The 11,386-nt window shown below is 42.8% G+C and overlaps 1 protein-coding gene across 1 annotated transcript; it reads left to right on the top strand.

Annotated features, from left to right (window-relative positions):
- The first annotated feature begins 258 nt into the window (after nucleotides 1-258).
- LOC115590330 (Fc receptor-like protein 5) lies at nucleotides 259-3,308 on the top strand. Its single transcript, XM_030431674.1, has 5 exons — nucleotides 259-366; nucleotides 574-609; nucleotides 1,066-1,329; nucleotides 2,429-2,668; nucleotides 3,064-3,308. The coding sequence occupies exons 1-5, from the start codon at nucleotides 336-338 to the stop codon at nucleotides 3,306-3,308; spliced, it is 816 nt and encodes a 271-aa protein (XP_030287534.1). The 5' UTR covers nucleotides 259-335.
- The last annotated feature ends 8,078 nt before the right edge of the window (nucleotides 3,309-11,386 follow it).

Here is an 11,386-nt window from a genome sequence, read left to right as displayed (position 1 = left end):
GCTGGTCTCACTGCAGAGTAAACCACAGCTGGATCATTCTCTGCAACAGAAGGAGACTATGAACACACATTATCTGTCATGCAGGGTTATAATACGATTAATTATGGAGTTCATAAATGTCAGCAACAGTTTCTTTTATTCTTAACACCTTCGCTGTGAAAATCAATAGTTCAAAACTAAACTGGACGACCACAAACACACGGTTGAAGTTGTTGAGCTGCAGTCAGTGGAGAGGAAACCAGAGCAGGGTGAGTCAGTCAGAGAGGAAGGAGGAGGGTCTGACTGATGTGACCATGAAGTGATGAAGTGTAGATGTCATATGAGTCGCTGTTAGGATGGAGGAAACACGTCTGCTGCGTCTGCTCTGTAAGTACACTCACACATCAGCTGGAAGAAGAAACACACACTTTGTTTTGTGGAACATGAACAGACGTTAGTGTCCATGTTACTCTGACAGGACGTCACTTTTCACACTGTTGCTTTAAAAACAACACGAGCTGATGATGTTTCTTTGATACGACTGTCCTCCTCTGTGTTTCCTCTCAAACCAACCGGAGTGTCTTTTGTCTTTAGTTGTGACGTCACTGCTGAGCGGCTGCACACACCAAGGTGAGAACACTTCCTGTGTGACTGATGAAGAGTTATTTAGTCCCTGATAGAACAGTTAGTGTTCAGGACGCTGTTTATGGAGGGAAATAGTTTGCACATACAATAAAAGAGTGAAGACTGTCTGGATGTCCACAGACTGGACGCTAAAGAGAAATGTGCTGCTATAAAAATGTCATTGTGAAAGCAGGACTGCACACCATGCAGCACCATGCAGCAGCTGACAGAGAAAGTGCAGAAACAATATTGACATGTGAGACACATGAAGTCACATCTGCTGTGTGTTTGACACCAACTCTGAGAGTTCCATTTAAAACATGAGGAGACTCAGAGCCTGAAACACAGAGGAGATCAGTGCAGGTCAACAAGGTCTACAGAGACTGGAAGAGGAAGAAGAGACACTTCTGTCCAAACTGACCATTATCATCTGTAACCACATCTCTCTGTCTCGTCCTCCAGCCTCTCTGAAGATCAGTCCTCACAGATCTCAGCTGTTTGAAGGAGAGTCTGTCTCTCTGAGGTGTGAGGAGGACGACAGCTCTGATGGATGGACGGTGACGAGGAACACGACTAAAGGAACCAGGACTCAGTGTGTAGCTGGCTGGGGAAGAAAAGATGGTTCCGACTGTAACATCAGCTACATGAGGACAGTGGACAGTGGAGTTTACTGGTGTGAGTCCACAGGCGGAGCAGCCAGTAGCAGCATCAACATCACTGTCACTGGTAAGATGAGGCTGTTGTAACTCCAGCAGGTCTGAACACTGAGTCTGTCTTTCACCTTTTCACTTTGGCTGAGCCTGAGAGAGACAAAGACAAGAAGACAGACAGGTGACCTTCAGGAGGCAACAACACTGGGTGGAGCACTGAGTCTGCCTCCTCAACATGTTGTTCATCTGTCAGTCTGACATTATGTTCAACATGTAGAGATGATAAATCAGCTCCATGTGCCAAATGTTTCTCCAGAGAGATTGTTGTGATGAAGTGTTGCTGAGTACAGGACAGGACAGTGAGACTGCTTGTGTGAGTCAGAGGATCCATCAAGCTGAGTTTGATGCTGTGAAATCAGACTTTAACCTGCCCATGTTAGCAGCACACGTTTGTCAACACACTGTCTGTTTCTACTGATCACAACATCACCAGACTCCCTTAACAAATGTACTGATTTAAGAGTTGTTGAGTGAGGAGAGACTCAAAAAACTTTGTGAAACACGACGACAAATTCTGAATGATTGGAGCTTCTTGTGGATTCAGCATTAAATGAGCAGGTGTCCATGTTGTTCATCAGTTGTGTTTCAGGGTTTCATCTCCATGTGAAGCTCTTTAAACTGTGCTTGTGTGACTGTAACTTGAACTAGAGCTGAGCTGAGCTGTGTTCACACATGAGCATGTTACACTACGGTGGCCCTGAGGGCTCAATGCATCGCACCAAACAGACAAAACAAAGCAAAGAAGAAAACATCTTCATCAGTTTGACCAGCACAACCAAACACCTGATGCTGTCCTGTTGTCAGAGTGATGAAGATGATGAAGAGGAGATATGTTTGTGTTCTGTCTTTTTAAGCTGAGCCTTCAGAACCGCCCTGCAACGACCCGGTTCTACTGCAGCAGAGGACGAGACGACACCACAAACTTCATGTCCCCGGTCACTGCAGCACTGGGTACAATGTACCAGTAGCTACATGCTAACAGGCTAATCTAACCTGTAGAAACATGAGGTTATCTGTTGTGTAGCTGTGACAGGCTGCTACCTGCATCCTGTCATCACCTTCACACTCACAACAGGAACACACAACTGGAATAACATGTTTGTCTGTGTGTTGAGGTGGAGCAGTGATCCTGCAGAGTCCTGTCCTCCCTGTGATGGAGGGAGATGATGTCACTCTCACCTGTACAACAAAGACCTCCAACCTCCCAGCTGCTTTCTATAAAGATGGCTCCTTCATCAGGACTGAGCCTACAGGTCACATGACCATCCACCATGTTTCCAGGTCTGATGAAGGACTCTACAAGTGTAACACCATCAGTGATGGAGAGTCTCCACCCAGCTGGATCTCTGTCACAGGTCAGCAGGTTCAACTTAAGTCTACAATAAAAATGTCAGCAGAGACAGAGACAGCCTGTCTCCAGAGTCAGTGTTGGCATCCAATGTTTAACATTTCTATGTTTCATACGTAGCAGATAAAACTTTACATGTCTTTATGTTTTAGATTAGTTTTGTCTTTAATACCACAGCTGGAAAACCTCGACATCTTGTTAAAGTATAACATTGAACCATCATGTGATTTATTCTCCTCTATATAAAGTTTGTGGGTCTCAGGCTGACATAGAACAAGAGGAACAGACCAGACAGGAGCAAGTTCACTTTCTTAGTTTGATCTGGTTTCTCTCTACAGTGAAATGACTGAATGAATTCATCTGATTTCTGTGTTGTTGATGAGAATCTTTTGTTTATTTTAGAGAAACCTGCTATGACTTCTTCTCCTTCAACCTCTCCTGCTTCACCATCCTCTCCTTCAGCTCCTTCTCCTCCTCCTGTTCCTGTGTGGTCGATGGTTCTTGCTATTCTATCCTCTCTTTTCTCTCTGGTTCCACTGGTTCTTCTGGTTCTAGAGGTGAGACGGCTCACCAACAGGAAATCTAAAGGTCAGACACATTCAGAATCATTCAGACACATTCAGACACAAAAAAAGACAACAACATAAATTATGTTCTCATTATTTTTCACAGCCGTGTGCTGCAGTTAGGGTAGTTAGTTAACTCATCAACAAACTCACTTCATTCAAACTGGACACAAACTGAGTCAGAGTCACCAGATAGGCCTACTTAGCTCCATGGCTAACTGAGCTACATGCTAACAGCAGCTAGTCACTTTAGCCAATGAGAATAGTGAGCGGAAGTTTGGGGTATTGCCACAATCAACCAATCAATCAATCAATCAATCAATCAATCAATCAGCTGTTGATGAATGATCTCACTCTCTCTGCCTGCAGGAAATGACCTGCCCATCTCCATGGAGATGGCTCCTCCCACCCAGGCTGAGCAGGGATTGGCTGATGAGTACGATGATGTCATGGCTGCTGTCACCACAGAGCATCACCTCTGAGTTGATCCAACGTGTTCTCCTTCTTCTTCAGTCACGTTTCCTTCGTAGGAGCCAGAACTCTTCCTGTGGAGCTGCTCACCTTCTAGGTTCTGTTCTTGTGGATCCTGCTGCTTCTTCTTGTAAGACCCGCCCTCCTCCTCCTCTGATTGGCTCGTCTCTGTGGTGTTCCCACCAGAACTCTTCCTGTGGAGCTGCTCACCTTCTAGGTTGACGGGTCGACTGCTGATTGGACTCTTGTGTTGTTCGCTGAGTCGGTTCTGTCTCTGTGATGAAGTTGCTGTTCTGTCTCTCAGTGAACTCAGCTTGATGTGTTGATGTTCTGATGGTGTCCAGCTGATCCACTTTCTGTAAAGTGTTTCTTTAGAGACCTTCAGTCCTGATCCGACGCTGAGAATGATCCTCTTTGACTTCTGACGCTTTGATTTACTTTCTGGATCCTCAAACTTTGTGACTGTTTCCAGGTTTATGTGACAGTATTCAAGGTTTTCAATGTGGTCTGAGACTTTTGGACCTGCTGTATCTAAAATGTTGAGCTGCACATTAAATAGACTTTATCCTTCAGTATCATTCAGTGTGTTCCCTTCAGCTGTGTGTTGACACACCCTGTTTATGTAACACTGCACATCAGAACTGATGACCAGAACAAAGACTTCCTTTAAGTCCAACAACAGAACAATGTTCATGGTTTTAGATCCTCGGTGCATTTTCTGCATCTCAGACTGACCTTTTAATCTGAAGATTATTCATGTTCTAGTTTTTTATGCTGAACATAAACGACAGCTTCCTCTTGAGTCCAGTAAACTGACCTGAAGCTGTGAGGTTTCTCACGACACTCTGCTCGAGCTGACAGTGACGTGTTTGTCCTTGTGGTGAAATGTGTCAACTGGTTTAATGGCAGATAGCAGCTTTGTGGTCGTCCAGGTTCCTCTTTCCCATAAATACCCTCCAGTTGGTCACTCGGCTGCGTCTCTCTGACAGGAAGTCTTCACTCTGTGCTGCTCGCTCAGAATGATTGACGGGTGGATGACACGATATGATTGGTTGACACTGGTTGGTTCAGCTGACGGAAGCACACGTGACATTTAGTTTTACAGGAAGGAGACACAAGTTAATTCTCCAACCTCGGGGTCGGGCCCCTCCAGAGGGTCACCAGATAAATGTGAGGGGTCGTCACATAAGTGATGGAGAGTAGAGAAACAAACTCAGAACAGAACATCTGTTTCTGCTTTTATTGTGAAATTTTGAAGGATTTTAATCCTTTGAGCCTCAAACTGTTGAAGTTTGCAGCTAACAACTCACTGACATCTGAAAGTTGTATTTAGTAAAAGGTGACGTGAAGAAGACGCAAACAAACCAGTTGAAAGAGGCAGTTCTGGTCTCTTGATGTGGGGCTGTATGAGACTCTTATCTCAGTCAGTGTATTTCCTAATAAGGAAATGTGTTGAAATAATAAAGATCATAATTCTTTCATAAAATGCTCTGAAACAAAAACTTCAGAAAGTTCAAACCTGCTCATGCAGAAGGAACCAGAACCACAGGTCTCTCTGAGGCCGTGACTCAGTGTGACCTGTGGACCTGAGTCCATAAAGACACTTAGGACAGTGGAGATGCAGGACAGACAGAACACCAGCAGGTGGCAGCACCATCACAGCACTGAAGCTTCATCTTAACCTCAGATCCACTTCTGTTTCTGTGATCACATGTTTGCCTGACTGCTGAAACAATGTGAAGCTGCTCTCTGAATGAAGCCAGCTTACCCAGTTATTTACTACATGATGATGCAGAAACTTTACAGCCTGAATCTTCTCAGTGGTTCACCGACTGAACAATCAAAACTCTTCAAACTCAGACTGTGTGTGCAGACTGTGAACGATGCTCAGGCTCTTTATAGTCTGCGGTTGCGGTTTAGTTTGTTCTTTATCTCTACTGAAGGGAGGTGTGTGTTGTTTAGCCACAACCAAACTTCAACCCTGAACAAACAACTGAGGTGTCGCCTCACACGGGGCACCATATGCCGTGGTTAATGCACCATTATTGGGGAGTTTGGGGGTTAAATTTGGCTATCCACAATAATTAATCATTATCAGGAATAATGATTAATTATAATAAATTATGAGATCCAATTTACATTGGAGCATCTTGGGTTGATTCAGTTAATAACTACAACCAGATTTACCATAACAGCTGTGATGGTCAAAGGATTGTGGAGCCTCGACAAAGTCGAGGTCGGCAAACTCACCCTTGTACAATATTAAATAGAATGAAGGTTCAGAAGTATTTTATTCAACACAAAGATGAAAACACACAATCTAACTAAGATGAACTATGTACAGGTATATATGTCACACCTGATGTGAGATCATAATAACACTGAAACAGGGAACAAACAAGCATAGATTGAACACATTCACATGTGAACACACGTTCATTACATAAGAAAGTCCTGTGCTAAGCCGTGCTATGCTATCTAGGCCCAGTTCAACATTACCAGTTTTTGAAGAGAAGGTGATGATGGTTCTTGTTTGATGAGTCAAGTAGTCAAAGGTTGTAATTCCATTGATAAACAATGCTGTTCTTTCTCCTCACCCTCTAGTTTCCGTCATTGTGAATCACCCTGCTTTTTTGTGCAAGAAACACCACTCAACCTTGGACTGGCTCATCTTCTATAGTTTTCCCCACAATGAAACCATGGCCACTTCCATTTGACGAAGTCCTGGATGTCATTGTGGTCCTGGTAGAACAAGATGGATGATCACATCACAAAGGAGACAGGAGTTAGCGAGCCTGTGTTCTGTTCCCTAACTTTCTGCTGCATCAGCACCACCAGAACATCTGACACAACCAGAACCTCACTAAACTCAGACTGTGGACTCGTAGTAACAGAACCAATGAAGGCGACCAATCAGAGCCTGACAGGGCAGATTTTGCCAGAGAAGCAGTTTGATCCATAAGAACACCTCAGCAGGACTGCAGTGTACAATGAGGTAACATCAGTTAACAACAGTCAGGACCCCTCAGTCTTCTCTGGCCTTCAGTCGTCTGTCGTCTGCACACGTCGGCCACCGTGCTGACATCACACAGTCACGTTGGATAGGACTGTTGAATGCTAACTTTAGCTCTTTTCTAATGTAAGCACACATCAAGTTTTTCTTTAAATAAGTCCTGATGTTCCCCCACATTGTCATCATGTCAGCCTCGGTCAGTCATTGGTGTCAAGTGGTAAAATGATGAAACTTGACACAAGCAACAAACACAGGTGCACATTGTGAAAAAAGTTGTCTCGCGCTGCCATGTGTAGACCTGTAACCTGCAAGAGCTCACCTGTAGGGACAGCTGGAGGCGGAGTTGTCAGTGCGATGACGGTGATCAGGTACAGCAGTGCAGTCATGACCTGATGATGATGAGGGACTGACCTCGTTCAACAGGCCAGTAGAGACATGTTTTGTATTGTATGTGCAGAAATGCATTCAACATTTTTTAACCTGCTCTAGAACTAGTAACAAAATCCAGTCAACACTGCAGCGACTAACTGGAACTGTTCTTTTAAAATATTTTTAAAATATTTTACTTGTTTTCCTATTAAAAACATTTTCTCATATAAGTATTATGTTATTTATGTATTTATGTTATTTATGTTATTATTTAATTATTAGAATCTGCTGGAAAAGTGACTCTGATGTGCTGATGTGACTAAAGCAAAGAATAACTTCTAGAAAATCAATATTGTGTCAAACTTGACCGACCCTGATCTGCAGTGGATGACTGATATTCAGCTGCCACGACACTAACAAATGAAAATTATATCAAATAATATCAAACTCACATCTGAATAAAGAATCAAACAAAAAATACAGCTTGTTATCAAAAATAACAACCAAAAAGCTCCAACAATGTCACATCTCAGAAGACAAACCATACAAAGATAATAATCAGCAGGAATCATTCACCAGCTAAGAGATTAAATGACTCACAAACATCTGTCCACTGTAGGACGTGAACATGAAACACATCTGGATCTATAGGAGGGAAAGACTGCAGTCACTTCCTGTTTGTTCTCAGTCTGAGAGCCAATCAGTGCTGTCGGTCATCCAGCAGGCGGCAGCACAGCAGCTTCACTGTGTTCATCAGCTGATGATTGACAGGCTGAAGTCTGAACTTTGACCCACAGGAGAAGAAACACAGAGACAAAGTTTAAAAATCAGCAAAACCAGCAGTCAGCTGCAGAGTGACGAGGATGATGAGATATAAGATCAGTTAAAACATGTTTCCCTCCTATCAGCACCAACATGCTATTTATCTAAAGCTAAAACCTGTCTAGTGACCTTCAGCCTGCAGCTGGTGTGTTGACTTTGCGTGGTGAGACATGCAAAGTCAAATTCAAATGTTGCCAGTTCAAACACTGACAGGAATCATTCACCAGCTTAGATGTTAAATGACTCACAAACATCTGTCCACTGTAGGACGCCCTGCAGGAGAGGTTCAGATGTACATGATGCACATCCTGATATTTAGGAGGGAAACACTGCAGTCACTTCCTGTTTGTTCTCAGTCTGAGAGCCAATCAGTGCTGTCGGTCATCCAGCAGGCGGCAGCACAGCAGCTTCACTGTGTTCATCAGCTGATGATCGACAGGCTGAAGTCTGAACTTTGACCCACAGGAGAAGAAACACAGAGACAAAGTTTAAAAATCAGAAAAACCAGCAGTCAGCTGCAGAGTGACGAGGATGATGAGATATAAGATCAGATTAAAACATGTTTCCCTTCTATCAGCACCAACAAGTTATTTATCTGAAGCTAAAACCTGTCTAACAGTGGACAGGTCACATGTTTCTGTCCACTGTTAGAGACACAGCAGTGTGAGCAGCTACAGAGTGCTGATCAACACTGAACACTGACTTCACTTCATCTTCACACTGTTTGTGTGCTCGGGACAGTAAAGATGGCGGCTGGAGGAGACGAGGCTGCTGCTGCTCTGCTGCTCCCACAAAACACTTCCTGCTTTTACAATTCAAGACAAAACACTTCCTGCTTTTACAATTCAAAACAAAACACTTCCTGCTTTTACAATTCAAGACGGAGTTTTTAAAATCTACTTTAAAACACAGAAAGTCTTTGAGGGAAATCCCCAAATCCTCAAACCGTCTCTGTTTCAGTTTGGTCTCTGTGAATCATTCCAGAGAGATTAGTTAGAAAACTCTCTTGTGGTTTCGTTGTGAGTGAACTGGCACACAGCCAGTGTGAAGCAGGAAGAGTTAATGTGCTGCTGCAGCTGAACATGCTGATCCACACAGACACAGAGGAAACACTCAATCAGACCTGGTTTATATTAAACTGCAGGTTTAAAGTCTCAACTAAACCAGACTGTAGTTCAGATCTTCTGCTTCAGTTATTTTATGAGCAGCTGAAGCTTTATCATCACATCATTTCTTGGTAACAGAAACGTTCCCGCCTTCAGGGGAAACATGAACTGACAGGAAGTGAGACAATGTGTTGTTAACATTCAAACTGAAGAACTGGAAAACCCGTCAGGTCGCATTTAAACAGGTCAGAACATGATTCACTGTCACCATGAGACTCACCAGCACATGGTTTGAATAGAAGAATACTTGTTGACTGTAATGTGATATAACAGAGTGAATCAGGAGCCGCCCTGTTATATATTATCTGTATATTCAAGTCACACAGCTCAGCTCTGTGATTTCAGATGAATAAATTCAGTGAATTTAAAAAGTATAAATGGAATCAGGACCAATATACAAACAAAACAAACAAAATATACAAAACAAAAAATAATTTAAAAAATGTCAAAGTGAAAACAGATTTCTACCAAGTAATTAATCAATATATAATATAAAATAATTGACTGCAAAAGTATTGACCCCCTTTAAAGGTTCTGGCCTGGTTCAGCAGAGGTCCAGTTGATGCGGGTCGTCTCACAGTGAACTTGAGCTCACCTGAGTGCAGTGAATGTGTCTCAGGTGACTGTAGTATAAACTCACCTGTGTCTGAAGGTCCAGTCACTGTTCATCAGTATTCATGGTTATATTTACACCATGAAGACAAACCAACACACAAAGGTTATTTAAAAAAGTATAAATCAGGGGCTGGATACAAAAACTATATATGTGTAAATATATATATATATATATATATATATATAGATATAGATATAGATATAGATATAGATATATAGATATATATATATATATAGATATATATACACATATATATATACATATGTATATATATATGCAAAGTCTCTCCAAAGCTGCCGTGTCAAATCCTCAGTCATTACTTCACAGCGCTGTGTAACTGTACTTCTTAATAGCTGAAGAGTTTTTGATTGATGATAATATTTGAAGTTTGTTTTTAAAATCCTGAAACAAGGAGTCAGCTGCCTCAACTAAGGCCTCTTTTATCATCTTAGCACTTAACAAAGTGGAACAAACAAAAGAATAAATGGAGCGCCTGTCAGTCCGAATGGAGGGAATAGCACCGTCCATATAAACAGACTTCCAACATCGCCGCGAGCCGGGAGAGACCACAGCAGCAGAGGAGAGCGTCAAGGGAGCCAGGTGGTGAATAACCCCGAGGTTGTCGTGGAGGGAGGACCAGCGGAGCAACGATGGACAGCCCACAGAGTATTGAGTATGTTACGTTGGTTTTGAAAGTAAGTGTTGCTAGGCTAACAGCTGATCAGCGGAGAAAGGTGAGTCCACAAAGCCAGTTGTTCAGGTGTGCAGCCTTTAGTCTAAGTTAGTAGCACAGCCCCAGAGCTTGTCAGGACAACTTGGCTTTCGTTTTCCGACAGAAAAAAACACTTTTGTATTTTTTTGCATTCCTTCTTTTGTTGATGTCAATTGAAGCCGCTAACCAGGTCACTTAGCTCGCTTGTATTTTGCAGTAGCTAGCGCTTTTGTGCATGCACGGTGACCTGTGACACGTGACCCGACAAGAAGAGATCTGACTGGCCGTCCTGTACGTCCATCTGGTGGCACAGACTCTGCCTGTTATAGAGCGCCCTCTGGTGGACGCCAGCACTCATGACATGGTTGGCGGGTGTTTAGTCCGTTTTTCTTTCATTTTTCAAATATTCATTTATCGGCCATTATAAATGCAGATACCGATAGTTTGGAAAATGCCAAATATCGGCCGATAATATCGGCCCGCCGATAAATCGGTCGGGCTCTACAGAGAACCAGAGCCAGCACCAGAACCAGAGTCTCTGCTGAGTGCTGACTTCACTCAGAGCTTCACCTCAACTCAAAGTAGTGTTGACAGAAATGGTTCAATACTTACCGGTACTATTGTCGTAATCTCAGGAGAAAAACAAATGTTTCTACAAAAGTGTTAAAGAGAAATTGTGTCTCATCATGTTATTACCTAATTTAAAAAAACAAATCTTTTTTATAGCAGTCAAACTGTTGAACACACAATCAAACATCCTCCACTGCTGCTGAGAATCTGTCTGTGACTCAGGCAGATGTTTGAAGTTTTCTTCACGTTATGTTTTGTCTCGTTCTCTGACTCTCTGAAACAGTGTTACCGTGAGGAAACTTGTGGATTTCTCTGGTTTGAACCTATAATGTAAGAACACAAGTCAACACCATAGAACAAAGAATCAGACAGGCAGAGTCTGAAACTCCTGACCAGTCTAGAGTTCAATAATTTGGCATT

Source organism: Sparus aurata, chromosome 10 (assembly GCF_900880675.1).
Source record: "Sparus aurata chromosome 10, fSpaAur1.1, whole genome shotgun sequence".
Classification (NCBI taxonomy): Eukaryota; Metazoa; Chordata; class Actinopteri; order Spariformes; family Sparidae; genus Sparus; species Sparus aurata.
The sequence above is the reverse complement of the archived record's forward strand: the minus strand, read 5'-3'. Positions and strand labels throughout refer to the sequence as shown.

What these genes read in the sequence shown, in the direction of transcription:
- LOC115590330 (XM_030431674.1), top strand. Translation starts at nt 336, where the DNA reads ATGGAGGAAACACGTCTGCTGCGTCTGCTCT. An exon ending in ACGTCTGCTGCGTCTGCTCT is followed by an intron (nt 367 to 573) that starts GTAAGTACACTC and finishes TTTTGTCTTTAG; the next exon opens with TTGTGACGTCACTGCTGAGC. An exon ending in CAGCTGGATCTCTGTCACAG is followed by an intron (nt 2,669 to 3,063) that starts GTCAGCAGGTTC and finishes TGTTTATTTTAG; the next exon opens with AGAAACCTGCTATGACTTCT.